The 26,096-nt window shown below is 31.6% G+C and overlaps 1 protein-coding gene across 1 annotated transcript; it reads right to left on the reverse strand.

Annotated features, from left to right (window-relative positions):
* Positions 1-25,975, reverse strand: LOC107436215 (chymotrypsin B). Its single transcript, XM_016047827.4, has 9 exons — positions 25,825-25,975; positions 23,916-24,058; positions 23,068-23,302; positions 19,971-20,081; positions 16,780-16,999; positions 12,287-12,410; positions 7,406-7,562; positions 6,212-6,330; positions 1-283 (listed from the first exon to the last, which is right to left on the reverse strand). Exons 1-9 carry the CDS (start codon positions 25,874-25,876, stop codon positions 92-94), a joined length of 1,353 nt encoding a protein of 450 aa, XP_015903313.1. The 5' UTR covers positions 25,877-25,975; the 3' UTR covers positions 1-91.
* Between the last annotated feature and the right edge of the window lie 121 nt (positions 25,976-26,096).

Below are 26,096 nucleotides of genomic sequence, written 5' to 3' on the forward strand. Positions count from 1 at the left end.
TCACATTTTACATAGATTTATTACTTGAATAATTTTCTTTTATTTTCTAGCTTATAACTTTGTTCCCTCTCTAATTAAAAAAAAACACTTTTTAAGGATTTTCGCCAATAACTTTGTATATCCATTCGTACTTGTCAGCAAGTTTTGCAAAAATCATTTTACTTTCTTTCGGTTTGCAAAGTTTTTCCATCTTGTACTTGAAGTCAACTGCATTAAAGCTTGCTGATCCCAATACATACCAACGATTTTGAAGAAAGCAAACCAAAGGGCTTCCACTATCACCCTGAAAATTAAAAAAAATTAGAATATTCTAGAGCCAAGTTTTCAACCAAGTATCCAAAAAAAATGACTAACGATTTGAAGAAAAAAATAAAGAAATACATAAAATTCAAAATAAAAAAAATAATATTTTTAAAATCCACGTTTTTGTAGAGAAGAATCTATCTATATTATATAAAACGCTAATACGTACGTATGTATGTATGCATGTATCAATAAAACCGATGATATTTCTTTTCTCGCGCTGGCAACAGTTTTCATTTTTAATTGATTGGATTCAGCGCGCAAGAGCACGTAGTGAGCAACCAGATAACAATAACCAGAGTGAGCATTATCAGATTGTTCAATTCAGATTCATGCACTAAAAACATGACAATATTTAATTTAAACTCAATTGGGTATAATATTGAAGTGTTGTAGCCTACGTCACAGGTTGTGTTGTTCCTACTAAATTTAACCCATGAACTGCATTTTCTGCGAGCCTAACTTCAAGCCACAAATAAACAAACGAAGTGTTCGATCGTTTAAATAGCTGCTCGCCAGATTTTATTGCATTATAAAGAAAAGTTATTGAAACTAAATACAACTAAATAAACAACAACAACTAAAACAAATAACAACAACTACTAATAACAATAACTAAATAAACAACAACTAAATTTCATTCGTTTAGCATTGCGTCATATGTTGCTCCTACTAAATCGAAGTAGTTGTGTTTTTTTCATACTATGCCCAATTAGGAATTAATTAAATAATTGAAGTGAGAATGCTTTAAAAGGCCGCTGTTGAATTGATATTTTTCTACTGGGAGCTACCTTAACGTCTAAAAAACGTTTAAGTGTTTGTATTGAATGCATTGAATTTTTTTATATTTCGCGTTTATTTATGCATTGAATTTTCACGCTTTAAAATGCAGAATATTAGTGAAGCAATATTTGATAATTTATTTTGCTAATATGTTTTTTATTTAACTAATGTTTTGATTTTTTTCACCATGTACAATCTAAATAGCTAATATACTTTTTTAAAAGCCAATAAGAACATTGGTAGAATTCTTCCACATAAGTACAATGCTATGTCTTTGATGATAAAATACTATGTCTTTGATGATAATATATTATGTCTTTGTGCTAGAACATTTTGTTCATTGGCGAGCGAGCGCAGCGAGCCATCGTTCACGGCGTGAACCACATAGGATTGCGTAGCAATTCTCGGTGATTGGCGAGCGTTAGCGAGCAGGGGGCGGAGCCTCCTAGAATTATATAAAACGCTAATACGTACGTATGTATGTATGTATCAATAAAACCGATGATATTTCTTTTCTCGCGCTGGCAACAGTTTTCATTTTTAATTGTTAGGTTTCGGCGCGCAAGAGCACGTAGTGAGCAACCAGATAACAATAGCCAGAGTGAGCATTATCAGGTTGTTCAATTCAGATTCATGCACTAAAAACATGACAATAGTATTTAATTTAAACTCAATTGGGTATAATATAAAAAAAACACAACTACTTCCACTTAGTAGGAATAACATTTACCATGACGCAATGCTAAATTCTATGCCACTATCCACATAAATGCCACTATCCACATAAATCAATTATTAATCAAAAATCGAATATCAATTACTTTTCTTTATAATGCAATAAAATCTGGCGAGCAGCTATTTAAACGATCAAACACTTCGTTTGTTTATTTGTGGCTTGAAGTTAGGCTCGCAGAAAATGCCGTTCATGGGTTAAATTTAGTAGGAATAACACAACCTGTGACGTAGGCTATAGTATACCCAATTAGGAATTAATTAATTAACTGAAGTGAGAATGCTTTAAAAGGTCGCTGTTGAATTGATATTTTTCTACTGATAGCTACCTAAACGTCTAAAAAACTTTTAAGTGTTTGTATTGAATGCATTGAATTTTTTTTATATTTCGCGTTTATTTATGCATTGAATTTTCACGCTTTAAAATGCAGAATATTAGTGAAGCAATATTTGATAATTTATTTTGCTAATATGTTTCTTATTTAGCTAATGTTTTGATTTTTTCACCATGTACAATCTAAATAGCTAATATACTTTTTTATAAGCCGATAAGAACATTGGTAGAATTCTTCTACATAAGTACAATACTATGTCTTTGATGATAAAATACTATGTCTTTGATGATAAAATACTATGTCTTTGATGATAATATATTATGTCTTTGTGCTAGAACATTGTGTTCATTGGCGAACGAGCGCAGCAAGCCATGGTTCACAGCGTGAACCACATAGGATTGCGTAGCAATTCTCGGGGATTGGCGAGCGTTAGCGAGCAGGGGGCGGAGCCTCCTAGTAATAATTCAAAAAAATTGAAAAATGAAAAACGTGGGGCGTATGAAATACATAACAGTAATGTTGTATTAGTGTGTGTATGTGTGCTCTTAAGAATATGTGTATATCTGTAATCAGTGGCGTACGCAGAATTTTTTCAAGGGGGGTGTTCATAATTTTCTGAAACTATTAAAAGAAATTCGAATCTGTTATAAAGCACTATTATTTCCCTAATTTAGACAGCTAGACAATTTTGACTTCTTATTTAAACATCATAGTTTAGTTAAATTTTGATTTTATTTTTTAAGTTTAAGAACATAATGTAATATTTTCTGAAAAAAGTTTAATGTCATATGGGTGGAAAGTAACACTTTGACAGCCACTTTCACATTCATCAGATTTTGTTATGCTAGAAACGTTTTCTTAAACGGAAGTATCACATTTCTGTACAACAGAAAAACTTACATTGGTACTAGATGCTGCACCTCACTAATTTCAAATCATGATTTTTTCTCAAATTAATAAAAATTGCTAAATTCTTGCATTAAAAATTGTTAAATCCTAAAGATCCAGGAACAGCAAATATATGTATATATTGGCACAGAAATATCCGCTATTTTATGATCTCCAAGTTTCGAGCTGGAATGAATAGCTTTAACGAGCACAGTATCTATGGTATTGTTACTGATTTCTTCACTAGTCGAAATACTGGCGACGACGGGTTCGGCGATTGAATGAATTTTTTGTTAAGACAAAACCAAACAGATTTAGCGACAAGCTCCGAAAGACAAGCGGCAGAGATAACTCTTAGTCTGACTAACTAACTCCACTATACTCCGTTCCCTCTTTTATATAATTTTTCACGTCCCGCAGAGGACTGATCGTTAAGACACGGTTCCCAGCAGATCACCGAAGTCAAGCATCACTGGCTGTGGTCAAAGCATCACTGGCTGTGGTCAGTGTGCGGATGGGCGACCACTTGGATCAGTCTGCGTAGGGACCGAGGGTGTGCGGTATTAGTCCTTGTTAAACTGTGCTACCGTAAAGTGCTCGACTTCGAGGCACAGGTCGTCGGGCTACCGAAGCGGGGGTGCCATCCCCTCCGCAGAGGATCAAAATTGTGATGGCATGTCTTCGGATTATCCTCCGGGATGTTTCCCAGACCGACGCCAATAGCCCATTGTGCAGCTCCAGTGCGACGTAAATTAACAATAACATAACAATAACAATATAATTTTTCACCGCGTCTCCAAAATTCTCTATTTGTCTCAAAGACGACAGAGCATCTAGGATTCCAGAATCATCGCGTAAAGACCTCGCGAATGGCAGGCAGTCTCGAAAACTATACTGGCAGGACAGATAGGAACTCCATAACAGTATCACGTGAATTTGGTTTCAAAAGTACAACCCTATTATAGTAAATGTTTTTTCAGTATTCGGAGAAATACCGTGAGAAAAAAAAAGTAGGCATAAGGTTAATAAAAATATATAGTCTTAAAAAATAATAGCTCGCATAATTTCTAAAATTTTTATTTTTGCTATTTTGTCTAAGCTCAAGGGGGGTGTTTAACCCTTGCGTACGCCACTGTCTGTAATTGTAATTGCATCTGAATGTGGATGTGGAATATGTTTGTGTATATGCGTACGTATGTGGATGTATATGTGGCTGTGCATGTGTATGAGTAAGAAAATTTGTATATGTATGCGTATATGTACTGTTATGTATTTCCTTCGCCCCACGTTTTTCGTTTTTCAATTTTTTTTTAATTATTATTCTCCATTACAAAAACGTAGTTTTGAAAAATATTATTTTTTATTTTGAATTTTTTTATTTTAAATTATAATTTTTTTAATTTTTAATTTTTATTTTAAATTTTTTTAAAATTATTACTTTTTAATTATTATTCTTCACTACAAAGAACACGATTTCTAAAAAATATATATTTTTATTTAGATTATTTTTCTTAGTCAAGAGTAGTCAAGACTACTACAAGACCACTACTAAAATAACAGAACTTTCATTTTAAATTAGGGATACAAAAATCTTTATAGAAAAACAATACCTTTAGGAATTTGATTAGTTTTATGCTGATGACAAGATCTGGAAATGAATGAGGAAAAACTGGATCCTACCACGCGATTTTTCAGCCAATAAAAATACTCCGACAATAAAAATCTTTTCACCTGATATGTAATAATAATTTGAAATAATGGAATCGACAACAAAAGACAATCTCGAAAATTATTTTTTTTTAAATATTAATTTTATTTTACTTTGTATGTCTTTTTTCTCTTCATTTTCATGCATTGTCTTCCAATCCTGAACTATGTGCCAAATTTGAAGCTTGTAGCTAGTCGGGAAGTTAGTTTAAAATCGATTACAAAATTCCACCCGGACAGACATACACGAAGGCAAGTTTATATAAACGTGGTAAAAAATAAATAAATAAATGACTTTTTTTCTGCATTTTACTTAGAAATCCAATATTCTTTAACCTCACCGAATTTTCAAAGTTGCAGTAAACTTTGTTAAAAGGGGACAATTACCACCTTATAACAACTATTAAACAATATTCCCTGCCTCATTTCGATAAGTTCAAGCTTAAGTATTTTTAACCACGTTTGCTAGTTTTGCCTTTAGGATGCAAAGCATTGTTGCAGCATTGGACGGTTCAAATGAAAACAGCACCTTAGAGACCGAGGGTGTACGGTATTGGTCCTCGTTAAACTGGGCTTCCGTAAAGTGCTTGACTTCGCGCGCAGGTCGTCGGGCTACCGAAGCGGGGGTGCCATCCCCTCCGCAGAGGATCAAAATTGTGATGGCATGTCTTCGGATCATCCTCCAGGATGTTTCCCAGACCGTCGCCAATAGCCCATTGTGCAGCTCTAGTGCGACGTAAATTAACAACAACAACAACAAAACAGCACTTCATATTTTTTCCCAATTATCAGTGCCATCTCCAGATGAAATTTGTGACAAATTTTGTAATTTAGCAAATCCTGGTTACTTAAATAGTACGTTGTAAAACATTACATTTATATCTCCTTGCTTTTTCAAAAAAATTGATCTAAACATTTCAGACTTTTTCTTAATAAATAGTGTTTATATACCTCTCAGCACAATTTTATAGTGGCAAAACAACAATCAGACTGCCACTCCATCCACAGTAAAATATTTATAAATATAAAAAACTTAACACTGAACACATTTCAGCGTGTTCAAAAATATTGTTAATAGATAAGAGATTAGCAAGTAAATTTTTACATTGAAAAATAAAGAGAGAAAAGTTGTTCAAAAATACTTTTTGAATGTTAAGAAGGTTTCTGCCAGGAACAGTTATTGATGTTTTATCATAAATGAAACATTTTAATTTCGGATGTTATTTGTTATTGTGTTATTTTTGTTTTATGATGTTATTTGCTATAGTGTTAGAGTCATGGAAATAACTGATTTCAAACAAACATGAATTGTTACGAAAAAATTTAAAAATAAAGTTGTTGTTAAATCTGTGTTGTAATGTCGATATTTTCTTCAGCCATTTACGAACAATTTCTTCCAAATTTTTTCATTGGTTATTTATGGGTATTATTTAAATGAGTGAAAATTGAAATGTTAAACATACCAAACACGGATCTTTAGGAGGTTTTTCCACACAAATCTGTGTATTTGTCTCATGCGGGCACTTTTCTCGGTGTATGATGTATTGTATTGATTGCTTCAGCTCATACTGATATCCAGTGGCTATAAAATATATATGAAATTACATATTATATTGTATCAAATTTCAAAACCTATCAGGTAAATGGCACAAGCTTTAACAACATAACGAACAATCATTTTAACAAATATTTTGCTAAATATTTTGAGATACTAAATTCAACTAAAATGCTTTATATTTCAGGGCTACTTCAATTGTGGGATAATTTATTCCTACTGAGACGTAAATAATAGCAAAACATAGTTAAGAATTGTTACTAGTGCAGGTTACAAGCAGTAATTTATAACTGAAATCTAATTTATGATATGAGCTTCTTTTTTACATGTCTGTTTAATTTTCACAACGTGGTAAAAAAAAACGTGCTCTCTAAGCATTGTTTCAAGGATATGACTTTAATTTTCATAGGTATTTAAAAGAATTAAGAAAGCAAACTCTTGCAATCAAACTACAAGAATGATATCTCAGCTTAAACAATTATATCTTAAAATGTGCTCACTTGGGATTCAATTAAATAGATACTATATTGTTAAAGTGATATTGTTGTTATCGGTGTGAGTGATGCAAGTCCTTTTTCCAGTGACCATCCATATATTGACATTCGTCAATCGGATATCAAAAGGTCAGATTGGTTGACCACTCTTTCAGGGGGCACCACATATTAAGTGGGACAACGTTATCCCCACAGTAAGAAGGACAGATTGAAATGAGGGGAAGGAAAGGACATCCATGCCCTTGACCGGGATTGAAATCTAATCCCTTAGATTTTTGATACCGTTTAGATCAAATAAAATATAAGTTGTTTAATTATCTCAGAAGCAGAGAATAAAATTCTGAAAAAAATTGTTTGAAGAGGATTCAACAAATTCAAAAATGCCTGCACAGAAATAAAATAATCGAGACATTAATTCTTTTTTTCATTAAATTTTATAGCAGACAATATCCCATTTTGCTGAGAAATATCAAATGAAAATAATTTTTTTATTTAATTTAACAATAAAATGCCTATTTCATTTAACGCTCATCAAAGTTAATATATCATCTCCGTGTTATATTATTTTAATAATAATAAATTATTACAGTATTTCTTCTACTACTCACATGTGGATTCTCCCCATCCTGTTGAAAAGCACTTCCAACCAGGATTTGCTCCTAAATACTTTCCAGGCAAACAAGCAGGCTGCACTCCATTGGTGTAAGAAACTGGAGCATTCAGTTTAATCAGGGAAATGTCGTGCTTCTTGTCCGCATTCTTTAACTACGAGGCACACATAAATGAATTTAGTTTACAGAACAAATTCTTTACATTTGACTTACTCCGTTATTAATAAGTATAAAAATATAGTTGAAAATATAGAGAAATTATTATATATTAATTAATGATTAATTAGTTAATGATTAATATATTAATTATTTAATTAAATATATACATTTTATTAATTCTCTTTTTTCTTCGTTTTGCTCTCTTTTCTTTTTATCCTTTTTGTCTTTATTGCGCTATGTTTTAGTGATCATATTCAATGCAGCTTTAGCACTAAGTATTATTTTTTATTAATTTTGTTTCCGTTTTTAATTCGTTTTTCTAATTTCGTGCGTTTTAGGCGTTGCTCTTTTAAGTCTTATCTTTATGGATTTGAACAATAATAATAATTTGCGATTGATGAAAAATCTGTGCAAAGCGAGCAAATCATGTTTCGTTTTTTAAAATAATTGCTAATTTTCTAAAATCATTAAAATTGCATATTAAATATCAACCTTATTAATTATAAACTTTAAATTATCCAATATAATATTATTACCTTGCGCACATCAGTTTTCGGCCAATCCGAGGTAACTAACATATCAAACACCACTCAGTAACAGTACAGCAGCAAGAATGCGCTATATAAGATCCCTCTATTTATGCTTCAGTTTTCATATTTTGTAATCTGGCAATCTTATTACGAAAATATTTTAAACCATTCTTGAAAGATTCCGGTACGTGCAAGCATATTTGAACTGACTACTCGCTTGAAAGATTTCATTTTGTGCTTGGTTCTGTATTTTCTATACATTTTATTTTCTGTTTTTTGTTTGATATGTTTTATTTCGTATATATTTTTTCACTTAATGCATTCTATTTTCGCTTAAGTTTTTTGAGTGCTCCTAGCACTATTGTATTTATGTATTTTACTTTGCTACAATGATACAATATTAGAAAGCTCTCCTTTTATCGGATGTAATCATGCAAGCTAATTAAAAGTTATATTTTTTTCAATATTTTGTTTTCCCGCTTCTTAATAATATTTTTTAAATAAATAAAAAAAAAATTAATCTTTTATTGAAGTTATTCGCGATTGCAACGCTCGAGTACGCCGTCTAGCGGGAGCCTGTAAATATCAGACATTAATTTATCACGTTTTCATTTAGTTCCATCGAAATCATTGACAGAATCTGACGCCATTTCTAGCAGCAAATAAGAAACAAAATTTCCCTAAGGAAAAGGCCGAAGAACTTGAAAAAAATCTCCAGAATATTAGTAAATCTTTCAGGAACAGAACACGCCAAACATTTGAAGAAAAATTCCTCAATTATTTTTAATTTCTATTATCAACAAACTTGCAACTGATGACTTCCGATTTCGGATACTGTTACAGATGTGTGTATTAAGGTAAAATGCATTTCTTCTGTCTTCAATTCATTACGAATTAAAGTGAAGTCAACATTGCTTTCGTCATTCCAGTGAATAAATATGAATTCAGAACATACAGAATTGTAATAGTTATAGCATATACTTCTTCTTCGTTATAGAATAGTATATATTTCTGTATCCATATAATTCGGAAAACAACAATAAAAAATTATCCAAGTTACTTGAAATAGTGCCATTTGTGCTGATTCTTAATTAATTTGTATCGTTTTCTTGGTAAGTATTTTTTAGTTTTGAAAGAATAAGTTCAACTAGAATTCAGCTATTCTGTTTTTAGCTACATATTCAAATTCATATATATTATAAAATTTTGCTGTGTAGTATGTTATCTAAAAGTAATGAAGGGATAAACTATGTATCTATTATTTGAGAATAAAGTTTTCAAACAAGGAACTTATCATTTTGGAATTCTCCGGGAATTATAAATCAGGTAAGTGCAATGATTTTACAATAAAAAATATGCTTGTAAATATATTTTTTTTTCATTTGATGATGGTTCTCTACAGAATGATTTTTTACGTCTGATTAAGAACTATAAGAATAATAAAAAAAGAAACAATATGAAAGTTTTTATTTCAATGTAAAGAATTCTTTAAATCGTTTTTTTCTCCTAAGAATTCTTTATTTTCCGTTTTTTAGTTTATAATTTTTGATAAAAATTAGTCTCAAAATACTTTTTTTGAAAAATTAAATGGTATAACATTATGTGTTTATGTATACTTCTTGTATATTCCAATGCTTGAAGTAATATGATTCAGAAAAGTATGGAATAAAAATTCGGTACTTACGTATTAACGCCACCGCCGCTACAGATTTGGCGGTTTTTAAGTGCCGCTAATCTACACTTAAAATTTTTGCGACAATTCATAAAATAAAACACTTTATTTAAAATCAAAATAGTCAATCGGATTTCGGTGGAAAATGAGCCGATATAGAGTTTAGCATAGATTCAAAACAATCATATCGCCATATGAACTCTGATAAATAAGATTCCAAATGAAATAACATTTCCAAAACGTACGTTTACCAAGATAAAGTTTTATGTTGTGGGAATAGGTACATTTTCGTTTCTTCGGTAAAATATTTCCCTCCTGAAAAAATAAAATTGCATCTTGTTTTGTTTTTGGCAAATCCTAAAGACGAATTTTTGTAGCACTAAAAATGGCGACAAAAAAGAATTGTTTTTTTGTTTTTGTTTCGTCAGCATTCTTTATTTTACGTTTCTTAGTTTCTAAATAATGATTTTTATTGAAACTTGAAATTTTTTGATAAAAATTGTTGTCAGAAAACTTTGTTTACAAAATTAAATTTCATAAAATTATGAGGCTTATGTATACTTTTTGTTCATTTTAATTTTTGAAGTAATATGATTCTTAAAACTATAGAATGTAAAGTTTAAATGGGCCTTTGATGTTATATCATTAAATTTAGTAAAACTATTTCTCGGGCATTAGGTTTTAACTCTTATAAGAATATACATATTTTTTTTCTGTTAATGTACAAATATTTTCCGATATGTTTTGGATATTCTTTCTCTAATAAAAAGAGATACCATTTCGTTTTCGTTTGCATAAGAAAGAATATCAAGCATCTTTCTTTTTTAAATTTAATTAGCCACAATAAAGAAGGAACGTTGCAATGCTACGTGCTACATTAACGACGTCTCTAGAGTAACTGAATGACTGTTCATATAGAAATCGCAGGTATTAGTCTCATACAACAACGCCCCCTATAGTTCGTTGTGATCGCGAATACTTCTTATGCGACTTCCAACAAGGTTGCGTTAAACGTTTAACGCTACATTTTTATTGGCCGGGAAATCACGTGATAGGATCCAGTTTTCCCTCATTCATTTCCGTATTGTTTTGGTTCTCACTAGCATAAAAGTCATAAAAGTGTTGTTTTTCTATAAATATTTTTTTAGTTTGTTTTGATACACATATAATTTAATAGGGTAGTATTTTTTATTTCCAAATTTAGTGGATAACAATTGTAAAAAATGAGCGAAAACAATCCCACGGACAATGCGACGGATTTAAGGTTATGTCAAGGTACGTCTCTTGTGAATATCAATTGATTGCTAGGTTTTCTCTTTTGAAATTACATTATGACGCATTCACATACATTATTAATGCAAATACATTTTCCCTGCGAGACGATGAGGCAACCACAAGCACTTCCACTCGTTCAAGAGGGAAAAATGCACAATATTACCGTGATTACAGAGCACGGAAGTGAGCGAAGCAATAAAAAGGGTCGTTGATTAGAACTAGTGATCCATCAACGACTGCTGATTCTTCTACAATTAACGTCGCAGGTTGCGAAGTTTAACTTCTTCCGCGCGGAGGAACTCCACGCACTATTTTTTTTAAATAATTTTTCTTATTCTCTTTTCTTTATTATTCGACATGTCTTCTGAATGAACAAATGAACCAGTGCCGGAAAGTTTGGCACTCACATCCTCGAAAATTCACCCCATTAGAAAGAAAGGTGTCCAGCTAGTCTGGAATACGCCCCCAGTACATATCTGGTACTCTGGGGATAAGCCAGGTCGTGCTTTGTCCTTCAGAGGTAATAGAGGAGATCAGACCGCGTTCACTAGATTCATCAGTGGTCACATAAAGTGCATGAGGTATGAACAGCAGCGAAAGGTCTATCCCACCAGCAACAAATGTTTCTCTAGTGATGCCAGCTCGGCCCACCTCCTTAGCTGTGTGGATTTTGAAAAGGAGGATTTTCTGCACGACCCGGTCCAGTTCTTTGATTTTCAGAGGGTAATGGACCTGGTCCACTCCGCTAGACCAGTGGGGATGAGAAACAACAACAGCGCATATTGTCTCTCTGTTTTTAACTTATTTTATGAGTTCTACACACTCGCAGCTTATGCGCAATAAATAAAACTTATTAATTTTCTTCGTTTTTCTCTCTTTCTTGTCTTTATTGTGATTACTACGTTCAAGTACTCACCTGACGTTTCTACTACATATACTTTACCGTCCGTTTGGTCAGAATAAGTTAACTGTAATCTAACAAAGAAAAAAAATTTTTTAAACAAAGTCATATTAATTTAATGGTTTTTTGGTTTTCTTTTTTATGTTTTGAGCATTTTTGTACTCCGCATGAATAGTGCGAAGTATTTCTTACATATTAGTATTTCTTACATACATTTCTTACATAGTTATTTTTATAATTTATTCGCTTAAGCGTTTAAGTGTTTAACATTCGCCCTAGAGAGAGAAAGAGTTTAACCTACATAAATTATTAGCAATTTTTACTCGAATATCCAAACTTACACTATCTTCTTCCAAATCAGGATAGGATATAATTCTTTCAGCAACTCGAGTGACTTCGTACTTCGTTTTTTTGAATTTCAAATGACTTCCTAGGACAACTCTGACCTCTGAAGGATGTTTGATGCTGAAAAACATAAACACATATATTCACAATAAAAGAATACGTTTAGGAAAAAAATTATTTATTGCGTGAGTAAAAAGTCTTCTTTGTATTACTCCATCAACTACTATATACAGTGCTGCTTTGAGGAGAACTCCTCCAGGCTGAAAGTCTGGGGCTGTCTACTGCTATGGTAACAAGCGAGAGTACATTTCTAATGGGGGTGAAATGGAGGAAGGAAGGTGTCGATTGCTTTACCTACGATAACCTACGCTAAGATTAAAACAAAACTATTCACCCGACACCCCTATTCGAAATGACCTTTCCTCGTAACCATAGTACCCGCCACGGCGCGAGACAGGTGTCTAGAGGAGTTCTCCTGAAAGCCGTACTATAAGGGTACTTACTCCACGTACACAAGCTGCTCATGTGCACGTAAAGGCTTGCCTAGAATTTTATTTTCCGCTCCAAACAATTATTGAAAATCTGTCGAGAAATTAATGCGGACGAAAGCATTGATATTTGTGTTATAGTGTATTAATACATCATGTTTTTAATTATGAATGTAAACATAAAAGTTACTGAGGGAGCTATGTACTTCTGTACTCTTCATTTACGTGCCGGTAATCAACATTGTTATCCAATATAGTAAGTATGTACAATGCTACAAATAATTTTTTTTTAGAATTTGACGTTATAGAGTTGTGTTTCTTATCGCTTTGCACAATTTCATGCCCGTTAGCTATTTTCAGAATAATTATAAAATTCCACGTGTTTCCATGATTGAGGCTTAGCAAGATACACTGTGCAAGTGTTTATTATTTTTTCAAAATATTCTTAAGGGTTAAAATGTCAACCAACAAATGGATGAGTTCGAAGAAATAAAATGTAATGAATGTAATTGAACATTTACCACAAGGTAGAATTTATACCATGACTAATCCTTTCATATGTCAAGCTCTCTACCGTGCTGTTTGTGGGATGAAAAGTTTCCTTAATGCAGTCATTTGCAAAATTATTATCAGAGTGAACATTTGAAAATTAAATTCGAGTTTCAAAGTAGGGTTTTTGAAAATCAAAATCTTTTTTAAATGAGGAAGAAAAGTTCATAATGAGACCACGTCTTACTCTTTTCAGAGAAACGTTAACAGAATGTCAGATATACATATTTCTTATTTGTATTTCATCTGCACATAGTATCTTATTGCCTTATGCAAACCCATATTGCTTGAATATATTTCTATCTTGCATCAGATTATTTCAATCAGTTATAATATTTAATGTAAATAATTTAACATTTTATTACTCATTGAAAGTAAATTTTATTAATGCATTTAATTCAAGCGGAAGAGGTTGAGTTACACAAATATATTAAGTTAATATTGCATGATAGAAATATTTGGGATAACTGAGAGCGACGAAGAGCATGAGAAAAATAACAATAATATAATCAACTATATGTTGCCATATCTATGAATTAGAATTTATTTTTGTTGTTGTTAACAAGCATAAAGAGGAATTTATGATCGAGCAAAGCGCCATCTAAGAATTAATGCACTTACACCTGGCTGCGGTGTCAAAATTTTTATCTGAGTGCATTTCCTGAAATTGGTTGTACGGGGAGACACTAGTTCGCTTTACTCAATTCGAGTTGCACTCATGCTGCATCTTTCTGAATAAACGCGTTTCTAAGTAAGCTGAAGTCTATCGTGACCTTTACTTAGGCACAATGATATAACAAATATCGGATGTCCCGGATATGTTTAACGGTTTGAAAAGAGAACGGAAATGGAAATGAATGAGTTTGATGTCTTTTGCGTTAAAGACTAGGTTTTTTAACCATACCAAATTTCAAAATTAGTTGCAAAGTTCATTTACAGAGGGCGTTTATAGCACGAAACATCTGGTTTCTTAAGTAAAACACAGCCAATCGTACATTTCTATATTTATGCATTTTTTCATTGATTTTCAAATTCATCTCTTTGACACTTGGTATAAAGAAAAAACTATAAGATGCCTAAAGTAAAGTTAAATCCAGTAACACGTTATAAGTTATATCTAATCTATAGATTTCCCACCCTTAGCCTGAAAATGCAATATAAGAGAGTGGGGATGCAAATACAAAGTGGAATTTGATGTCTATAGTTTAGCCTGAAATAAACATTTTTAATTTCCGACTCTTTCGCTTTATTGGTAATCATTTATCATTAATTTAACAATACTATGGTCAACCCATCGTTATTAATATTTTTTATTGGATAGATTTAGCATGCTGATTTTTATATGACAGAAAAGTTATTTTACGAACACTAAAAATAAATGCTTGCATGTACACTGAAATACAATTTGGATTTGACAATGTTATGAAAATTGTGTAACGTATGCTCCTCATATATGCACACAGCCGTAATAACTACGTGTATAGCCAGTTCTGTGGTTATTAATCAGTCGTTTCAACTGCAAGAATGGGTTTTGATTTAGAAGCATTCGATTGCGAACAACTAAAAAGCTATTCGATTTCAGAAAATATCAGTGACTATCAAAGTTGATAGTTTGAAGAGTATTTTAGAATTCACAGATAGTCGAAAAATACGAGGCACTGGAAAAACTGCAAAGGATAATTAGCCTGGTGCTCTATCTATGCTGCTCAGACGTATTGTTAAATGTAGCTATCGAAATCAATAGTTCAAATTACCCCTGATTGACAACTTTAGGATTAGGTGTAAATGCGGTTAACTCAGCACAATCACGAGAGCATAAATGAGGCTCAACCCTGAGCTACAAGTCGCTTAGCATTAACTATTCCTTATTTTATGGCACTTAAATGTATTTTCTTTGCAATTTTTCGATGCTATTCAATATTTCCTAAATAAATATTTTTTGGTTTTAAGTTATCATTATTCTGAATCAGCAGTCACTATGAATCAGCAGTTACTATAAAGCTTTTAATGATGCATCTAAGGACAATCCAATAAAAAGGTAAATAGGGTTTGCTTTGTAATCACCGCGTCAAAACTGAAACAGTATAATATAAGTCATAAAGTATTGCAAATTAATATTTCCAGATAGGAGGAAAGGAAAACTCTATCGAAACGCGTCTTACGTGTAGCAGGTGGGATGACAAATATCAAAACAAATTTGGTTCCCTGATGAAGATTGGAGGAGTTTCCGTTTCTTCTAGCAATCAAACAGGTTTTCACATTTTCATCATTATTTCAGTAGTGATTCGTTGGATGTCGATAGTGTTTTTGCTATACCTTGTTTATACATTTACTTTGGATGCCAACTGCGTATACTGATCTCCTTTTCGATAAGAATTCCAAAAAATCCATATTAAGAGCTGTCATTACTACTCACCCTGCCTATGTCATACAGTAGAAAAATATCTTGAGAGAAAAAACAACTTTTCGCTTTGGACCATACCGCGTTCAACTAAAAAAAATTTCCTGTCTTCTGTTTCATGATGTCATTATGCACTATAAGCATATAAGTAAAATAATGTGGGTGTTTTTTTTCAGAATATTTTGTTTTAAATTACGTTTGAATTTCATTTTCTAAAACTTGTCCCATTCTTCCCCCGGAAAGATATGATACATTTTGGTTTGATACATATGACACATTTTGGAAAGATATGATACATACGATTCATGTGATACATTTTTCTTTGAAAAATTCATGTTTCAATATTTATTATGAAATTTATATTTCTTAGTATGAAAATCGTTTTAAAACTTTATTCAGAACTTTACGAAATGCTACCATTTCTGTAATTAAATAGTAAGGGATATAATAGTGTCCCATCTGTCCCTTCTCTATTAGATGTGACAAAATTGAATTATTTTATCCGCCTTAGATCCTTTAAACAGCGCTATTATCTTTTAATATTTTCTTCGCTTTTGTTTCGTCTCTGGTTGCTTGTTTACTTGAGGAAGTCGTTGAAATTGTGTGCAAATGTTGATAAATTTGCTTACAAGGAAACGAATGAAATTTGCATTGACATCACACTCAGAGCTCCAATTTAATTTGGGTGAACTATTTTGTCTGAAGATGATCGAAATTTCGATTGATGATCAATTCTAATCAGAGTCGATTGCTGTTTCCAAAGATTATGAATCGATGAAAAATTATATGTTTCTCCATCACAGAATTCTAGGTAAAATTGAGCACTCCAATTAATCGGAATATGGTCGAAATTTCTATTACCCAATAATTTATATTTCGTGATAAAATGCTGATAAATTCAGCTTTCATTGGTCAGAAAACAATTATAACTTATATTATAACAAGGCACAAGTTTTTATTGAAGCATGAGCATTCTATCTTATAGCTTTCGAATTCGACGCGCGGTAAATATGATAGGTTGCATTGTTACCAAATAAAATAGCATATTTACCCTAGAAAACAATGAGCTGCACTAATCACCCATTGAGGACTAATTAGAGTACCACCACAAAAGTGACCATTTGGTTCAACTTCTATGTATTGCAACGAAACTTGCCAGGGCCAGCTATTAGGAATAGCCGCCACTAATTTGTTACTATTAACGTATAAATTGTTGGGTCTGATTGGAGTTCTTCCACAGTTCCAAGTTGACGGCTTATCAATTTCTTTACCTATTAAAATAGATCAATTATAAATACAATGCAATATTTTATATGAATGAAATAATCACGAAACATTATTTTAATTTAAAATAATCTTTAGACACATAAGAGTTGGCTGTTAATGTTTTTGACATACCAAAGGCCAATTGAAAATTTCATTTCAGTGTAAATGTCATCGGATATTTGTAATGCACCAGGCTAATTGAAAATATCTTCTGTATTTTCTGATCAACTTGGTATTTTAGGATTAGATCACTTATTTAGAAATTTGCGAGGAATTACTCTGACGGAAATTGCTTAGGCTTATCGCAATAAACTTTAATAAGGCTATTCACAATGCGTCTTCACTATTCAGGGCTTATTGCAAACTGTTTCAAATAAATCAAGTTAACTTTGCATCGACTTATGAACTTTCTAATCAGTCTAAAGATAAATGGGTGCACTCGAATAAGCCTAAAAACTGTTAGACTGATTAGAAAATAGTGAAGACTTTTCCAATTAGATTCGCACATTTAAAATAGCAGTAGCTGCATATTGTAGTTTGATTATTCCATTAACCTACCGCTTATGCATGGCTAGTTAAGAGAGATCTTTACATCTTTTCAAATGACCCATACAATTCCAAACAAGGTGAAAATTTTTGAACTCTCTTGAGCCTCCATACAGTATACAATTGAATGTTTGCTGTGTAGAAGTTTCCTTTCTTCCATCAGCAATATACAGTGAATTCAAGGTCAATCGAATTCGGTTACAGTTAGGCTTCGTTTTCAACTTTAAAATAACAATTTCCGGTAGTTCTTATTAGTAAATATTAATTACAGATCTTTTAACTTCTATAATATGAAGGAAAAATGATATAAACAATAAAAAGGAATAGCTCGCATACCTCCCTTTTTATTATATTTTGTTAGAAGGTTCACTGATTTATATCGCCTAAAATTGAATACGTTGAAGTGTTGTGTGCCTACTGTTGTGTGTTTGAATACTGAAATTCAGAAATATGTACACAGGAAAAACAAAAGTTATCGGTTAATTGCCACAGAAATTTGAATTGTTAGAATTTAATTCATCATAAAGTTTCATTTCAACTACCAAAATACTACTTTAATTTTTACTTTCCTTATGGCTCTACTCAGTTTCTAACAATTTCCTTCGATTCGTATACATATTACAACTTTGTAATAAGACAAAGGACTTATAAGCGAAGCAATCCGAAGATAACTGCGAAAGCTGCTCTGGTAGTTGACGAGCGTTAGCGATCAGGTGGTGAAGCCTCTTTCAACAATTTATATTTTCTGCTAAAGCTTCTCCAACCCTTCTAGAAAATCCTCGGTTATAAAATTGAATGCTTCACAGATGTTTCCATGGTGCCCATTCTTTAAGGAAGGATTGCACATTTTCTGCGTAGAATCACTATGCATGAAATAATTTCCACTCAGTAAAATGTTGCGATTTCAGCCATTAGATTTTCTGCAACTTTAATATGGTGCACCATCACCATGGTTCAACTGAAATCATCTTTAACTAAGGTTAAACTTAAACGAAATTTTAGACCTTTTGAAGAATGCAGCAAAATCCTACGTTTATTACGGCTAAGCGTAGAACCAATATCAGTTTGTTTTATCTAAATTTGTAACAAGGAAAATTTGTTTTATTTGGCCTCTTTTGGTTCACTTCACTTTTTTAACAATACCAATTAGATTAAGCCTCCTTATATTTGTATATTCGCGTTAAATTAGCTGGCTCAATTTATCTCCGTTATTCGATGCAATTTTGTCAAATTGAAATTATGCCACTTTTCTCAAAACATGATTTTTGGTGACCTTGCAATTTACGTAATCTAAGAGAAAATAAGATAATTATAAGTAGGGGAGAGTGGGGTCAATTGTAACAGGGTACGATTGTAACAAAGCAAAAATTTCGAGTATCGGGTTCTAGATTTGGTTCCTAGGTGGCGAACAAGATGTATTTAATAAATTCACATGTACACCCTTTCTGGCAACCATTTTTATGTACTTTTGTAAGAGTTACATCACAAAAGATATTTTCACGCTACGTAAGTACTTTTTTTGGTATTAGAATATTATATTGTAACAAAGTAATTTTGTTTAAACAAATAAAAATTATTAACCGAATATGTAAGTGGACACCTTAATTAACATTTCAAGAAAAAAAAGTTTAGTTTTGTTAATTAACTAGCATTGTTTTTAACAAATGAAGCTGAAATGGCGTCTTGGGGACGATTGTAACAATAAGTAAAGGGACGATTGTAACAGCTGAAAATAAATAATCTTGTGTTTACAAACCATTACATAACTCTTTAAGAACCACCAATAGTTTCCTATATCATTTATATTATGTTGCATGTGCATTATTTTATTTGTCACCTTTCACAGCATAAATTAATATTTTTAACCCCTTAAAGTTAAAAGTTTAACCCTTTAGGTCTCTGCTCATTATTATTTTTACTCCTAAAATATCACTACTATTTTGATCAATAAAAAAATATATCACATCTATGATAATATGTATAATTAACTGTGTTTTAGTTGAATTTATGAACTGTTACAATTGACCCCGTAAGTGGGGACAATTGTAACAAGTGCACGACTGTCGAAAATTGTTAATAACTGATATAATAACATTTAAAATAAGGTATTTATTTTCTTTCTAGTAGAGGATAGTCTACTTTACTCGTCTGTCAATTAATACTAATAATATATTGGATTATTTGTTAGTTAAAAATAGTTAAGTAAAAAATGTTACAATTGACCCCACTCTCCCCTACATTTCATGTTCGTTTGACAAGTTTTAGAACCTTGGAATACATGAGAGGATTGTCTCCTCCACTGTTCTAAAAATAGTGAAAGGAACAAAAATCCCAATTTAAAAAACTGACAAAGTTTTACTAATTCGCAATACAAAATTAGCTTCGAATATAACCTATAATTTTGATACCCCAAGTTGTAATATAGCTTACCACAGTGCTCTTCGTCAGTTCCATCACCGCAATCATCTCTACCATCGCATCTTTGCCTGACTTCATAGCAATTTCGATTCCTACAGTTACCTTGTTGCGCTCCACATAGCTCTATAAAATATAATTTACACTAAATGCTATTCTGCTTCATTTTTTAAAAAAAACGAACGAAAGCACGTATACGAAATGAAAAACAACTTAATTTTAACAATATTAAAATAGGAATCTTGGTTTTTCGTTTATGGAAATATAGAAATTTAAGCTTTTCAAAACGCAAGAAAATCTAAAACTGATGGAATCGTGAAGTAAATGGGTTATACAATATTTTTGTAAATAGGTATAAATGTTGTGTATATGTAAAAAAATTAAGATTTTGATGATCTACAGTAAGGGAAGTCACTACAGTATACTTTATTCTGCATTGAAAGGTTCCTACAGGCCAGCTTAAGGGTGTCTTGGAGTGAGATTCTACTTTCCTCGTTTCCTATGTTAACCTATAGAGAATTATATGATTCTTACACTACTCTTTATTTAGTCACTAATTAATATTTTGGAATTTTTTTTGCTTCGTTTTATACTTTGAAATGTCTACTATTAAGCTTCCTCACAAAATTATTAGTTGGAAAATTTTAAGTATTTTTAAAAACTTTTTAAAACTAACATGTTCTTTAAAAGACTGAAATTCAGGAGATAAGCTTTAATTACAAGTTTATTTTTAGCATTTTTGGAAAAATTTTAAGATAGATTTAAAGCTTAAGACACTCTCGTCAACTTAAGATTAATATTTTAATTCTAAGTTTTATACATATCACGTAAATCGTAAATCAGTCTCAGAAATTCTAATCATCAGACTCAAAATTTCCTTCCCCTTCTAAAACCGTTTTCAAAGAATTACCCGCAGCGAAAATTATCCTTTGTACCACAGGACGTTGAAGCCAGCTTTCACTGTGATTTATGACTCTCCCTACCACCTTTTCTTATGTGCATCCTCGTGTATTTCTGTTTGTATTTCATGCTTTGATTTCGCTGAGGAAGGTTTGTTATACGAATTATTCGAAAATCGAACATAAATGCTTTTAATGATACGAAAATATATACAGGGTGATTCTAAAAAGATGGGGAAAATTTTATGAAGTGATAGTACACACCCAGACAAAAAAATTTTATCAAAGAATGCATGGTCGAAAACAAAACGCAAAGGTGCTGGCGCAATTGGAAAGTTTTTTTATGCAACCGAGAAAGCTCCATTCCTATTGCGTGTTACTGCGCGACGTTATTTGTCGCCAAGCTTTCGGCCGCTGCAGGGAAACTTCGCCTATCTTTTCATCGCCGTTGTACCAACATAGCCGCTGCCGGCCACTGTTTTGAACACTTATTGTAATCACATGCCATTAAATTTGCTTTTATAACTTAGCTTCATCGTTCTTTGTGCGTTTTTGCCTCATATAAGAACATAAACTTTGACGCCCTCTAGCGGTTTTGGGTTTTGCTTTCGACCATGCATTCTTTGATAAAAAATTGTTTGTCTGGGTGTGTTCTATCACTTCCTTAAATTTTTCCCATCTTTCTAGAATCACCCTGTATATTAAATTTTTTCAACGATGAAAGCATTCAAATTCTATTAATAAAACTTTGATCCATCCCAAAATTACCAAATCCAATTTTGATGCATTTGGAAGAATGCGAAATTACCAATAGCAAAAGGGCAAGATTGGGAAAATGTTACTTCCTGATACACTATTTCTCTATCTATTAACATAGAGAAACCGGTTTAGCTATACGGTGAAGACTGCGGGTTGAAATATGACTTTTTACGTGCAGAACCGTCAATGGGTTTTACCTGAATGAGTAACGTTCTTGTTCTTAATGAGACTCAAAATGATTTCTGAAGTATGCAGCGCATTTTGTGATCACCCCCCAAAATTTTGAATTTCTGTAGTGGATGAAGGCCCAAAAACAAAAAGGAAATCAAACGATTCATCAGAGCGGAATTTCTGCTGTGGAGGAAGACCCAAAAACGAAAAGGAAATCAAACGATTCATCAGAGCGGAATTTCTGCTGTGGAGGAAGGCCCAAAAATAAAAAGGAAATCAAACGATTCATCAGAGCGGAATTTCTGCTGTGGAGGAAGACCCAAAAACGAAAAGGAAATCAAACGATTCATCAGAGCGGAATTTCTGTAGTGGATGAAGACCCAAAAACGAAAAGGAAATCAAACGATTCATCAGAGCGAAAGTTGGGAATGAAAACATTAAAAAAACATTTTTTCGTCCCATGTAACAGAGAGGAATTATCAAATAATTATTAAAAACTCCTTCAATTTCTTCCTTCGTGATGTTTCCATAACCGCCTTCGTTCAACCGCTTCCGTTCAAACGAGTTGCTAGATTTTCATAGGGTTTTCGTGCCTTTCTCCTCACTTAAATAAAAATTTTTGACACTTGGGTATACTCTTTTGACTGCATTCTTGACAAGAATTCTAAAAATACCTATCAAGTGTGTGATTGTGGAAAACTCAGTCTTACCTATTTTTGAAAGCATTTTTTGGGTAAAAATTATTGTGAAACATTTACAACAACATGTTTTATTTTTTTGTTTTTTTAATAAAAATATTTAGCTACCTTCAACTAACTAGGTGAGAGATGTTTCGAGTCCTATGTTAAACTTTTAAACTTACAATGGGTTGATTTTGAAATATCATGCATGTACAGGGTGTCCATTGAAGAACTGATATATTTCAAAATTAAAAATCTCGGAAACAAAGAGTGAAAGAGGATTGGCACAAACAGTTGTCTATTGTGAAAGCAATAAAAAAATTTATGCTAAAAATTTGTAGCTCGTTACAAAAATTGCCAACAAATGGCGTTGTATTGTGCACAGATTTCTTAGAAAGATTACAAATACCGTAGATTTCTAATTTCTGTACCAGAAACAAAAGTTGTTCAATTGAAAACATTTTTTTACAGCATTCACGGTAAAAATACAGTTCGTTTTATTCCTTTATCTCCCAGTGATTTCGAGATATTTATTTTCGAAAACAGTCAGTTCTCCGCCGAGCGCCTTGAGTGTATTTAAAACAAACATTCAGAACGTCTTACCGATATTTGGTGAAGCTTCATACTGCACATGGAATCCTTTTCCTTCTGAGGTATTTGTTTGAAAAGTCATTCTAATTTCGTTTTCACCTTCGTGAGATAGAACAGGACGTGGAATCAGACTCCCACAAAACACACCCAAATAACTTTCACCATCTTGATCCCTTAGTGCGAGCCTATCTGTTTTGCAGAGCTCTGAGGGTTTTATATCCATGTCTTTGAAGGTAATTTTTATCCTCTGCAAAGCAAGAAGTATGGTGTTTGGTAATATATATTTTTAAAAATTATGAGGAAAAAAGGCACACATTTGTTGTACTGGCGTAGCACGGCGGCGGAACTTGTAGAAAAAATTAAGCCAAATCTAAAATTTGTTGTAAAATTATTTCGACACGGAAATTTTGAATGCCGCATTTGGTTCAATTGATACAAAATAAATATTTAAAATTTTAAAATACATGTTAGGGATTAACTTTCCACATTACGTGCAAAAAATCTCTGTTTAATATCTAACTTTTTTTTAAACAGAAATAATCCAGCAACACATCTTTGTGAATCACGAAGTCTAAGTCTACTTGAGAATAAAGCAAGCTTGAGAATAAAGTTGCATTGTTAATTAGACAAAATTATTAAGTTTAAAATTTACTCAGTTGAATAATATAATCTAAAGAACCAAATTTGTCTAAAAACAATAAAACACTGTGATCTTCTGATTGAATAATTTATAATTTTAATGTACCAGTCAGTTTATTATTAAAAAAAATATAAATGATTGTGAAGCATTCCTTGGGCAGAGCCTCCTATTAATAAAAAAGATTAAATTTTACAGTTTTGTTTCCAAAGCATTTACTTACGTATCCATCAGGAGCTGTAATTTTGTAGGAACAAGAAAGTCCTTTTGCATAAGAACCAGAACCATAATTCGGACTTTTTATTTCACCTTTTTTAGAACCATCGTAAATAAATTCCTTATTGCAAATATTCTGAGCTAGAGCTTCTATAAGAAAAAAAGCATAATTTTTTAATTCAAAACATGCGTATGTACAACATCATAAGTACAATCAAGGTCGGAGAAAGGGGCAGTCACCCGGTGCGGCAGGTAAGGGGGCGGAGGCCGAACAAGACTCAGATTTCATGTTCTATAAATTATTTATTCCCTCCTTTTTTTAAAAGTATTATTTGCTTTAAAAATATATTTGTAGGTTATTTTTTTATTAATTACATGTTCTTAGATGAACTTTTTTTATGGTTTAAGTTCTCTAAGTAAAGATTTTATTAAAGATGAAAAGAAGAGTGTGCTGTAGAAAAATCATTTGTTGGACATTGAATAGAATAACTCTGACATTTAGTGAATTTTGTGACATTTAGTAATTATGAAGACATTTTAGTGAATAGTCGGATGAATGAATGAGTTTATAAATGCATAAAAATATTTTTAATTGTTTAACGGCAATTACAAAAAATTTTCACTTTTAAAATATTTTTTAGAAAAATGAGAATTGAATGCAAATTACAATATTGTCTATCGAAAATGATACTACACGAATAACTGGTTTTGAAGAGTCTGTAAAATTGCCCCCCCCCCTAGTGGGCGTTGCAGATTCCAGAAGATGTGAAGAATTTATATACATGAGAAGAATTTTTAAATATTGAGTACACTTTAGAATTAATATTTTACTTTGAATTGAAAAATAAATGCATTTTTAGTTTTCCATAAAGTATATGTTATTAAAACAGTAATAAATTCTGCAATATATCGAGAAAAATAATACTAACCAGTTTTTTAGCAAAAATTATTTTTTGGTGTTTATATAAAAAAATTTTTACACCTAGAAGTTCGTGGTAATAATTTTTTTTTCTATTTAAAATTTCAACTATTCATTTTGAATTTTTATCAAAATATTTTAACAATTGTTTTTCATTTATCATGAACATAACGTAACAATAATTTAAGAATTTTTCAAAAAAAAGTTTATGTCAAAAAGTTATTTGACTCTCTACTTACTTAGCTGCGATGTTTACGAAAATGCTACGTTTTTATAAAAAAATCTATTTAAAATGTCAATCATTGGTTAGTTTCAAGAAACTTATTATGATTAAAATCAGCGAATGTAAAAACATTAATAATAATAAATAAAAAATAATTAAGGTATAAATGTTTATTAAGAGTTTTTTTAAGAAGGCGTTGAAAAATCGTGTCTTGTAAATTGGGTGATGTGTCAAATAAAGGTTGGTAATCTATGATAACGTTAGCCATTGTTTAAATTTAACTATAGAAGATTCTATTTTTTTAAATATTTTAAAGAGAACATAAGTGATATTAACTAGCGCATAGCTTTATTTGAATTCGAAAAGAGTTTATTGTTCGTACTTTTCTACACATATCCTTATATTGTATATTTTATGAATAAAGAAATCATAATTTTTGCTGGTTAATCTACTGGTTTATCTTATATGAAATACTAAGTAGAAGAAGGACCTTAAAAGATTTTGTGATAACAGTTTTAGAACAAATAGCAACAGCAAAACGTTTTTCACATCAAACTTTTTCTCATTGAAAGTTATCTTCTTTAATGACTTGGCTGGTGGAAAAAAAAATTACATATATTACAAATAGTTCTGAAACCCAAAATTTCAGAATATAATTTGGTACGTCTTTCGGAATGTTATTCCGTAATCACGAAGTTCTTCCTATAGTAATATTCTGAAGAACTCTGTAAAAGACATTTTATAACATAATAGTTAAACGAATATTGTACTTACTCTGAAGACAAAAGCAAGTTAAAAATAATATCAAAAATCCACTTAGAAACATTTGGCTATTCAAGTTGCAATCAAAAGAACCACAACCTTATAGTATGTAATTATTAATGTCGAAATTAAATTTCTTCACATGCTTAATATCAAGAGATAAAAAAACACCTGTATCTTCAAAAAAAATCTCCCACGATATTGATACAATATTTCTAAAAATTGACTGAGTGCCAAAGATCAAGTGATACAATTTGGCGCATGTTCTCAGGTTATGAAAGACA

Source organism: Parasteatoda tepidariorum, chromosome 7, assembly GCF_982258835.1.
Source record: "Parasteatoda tepidariorum strain Cologne lab strain chromosome 7, Ptep-v5.0, whole genome shotgun sequence".
Lineage (NCBI taxonomy): Eukaryota > Metazoa > Arthropoda > Arachnida > Araneae > Theridiidae > Parasteatoda > Parasteatoda tepidariorum.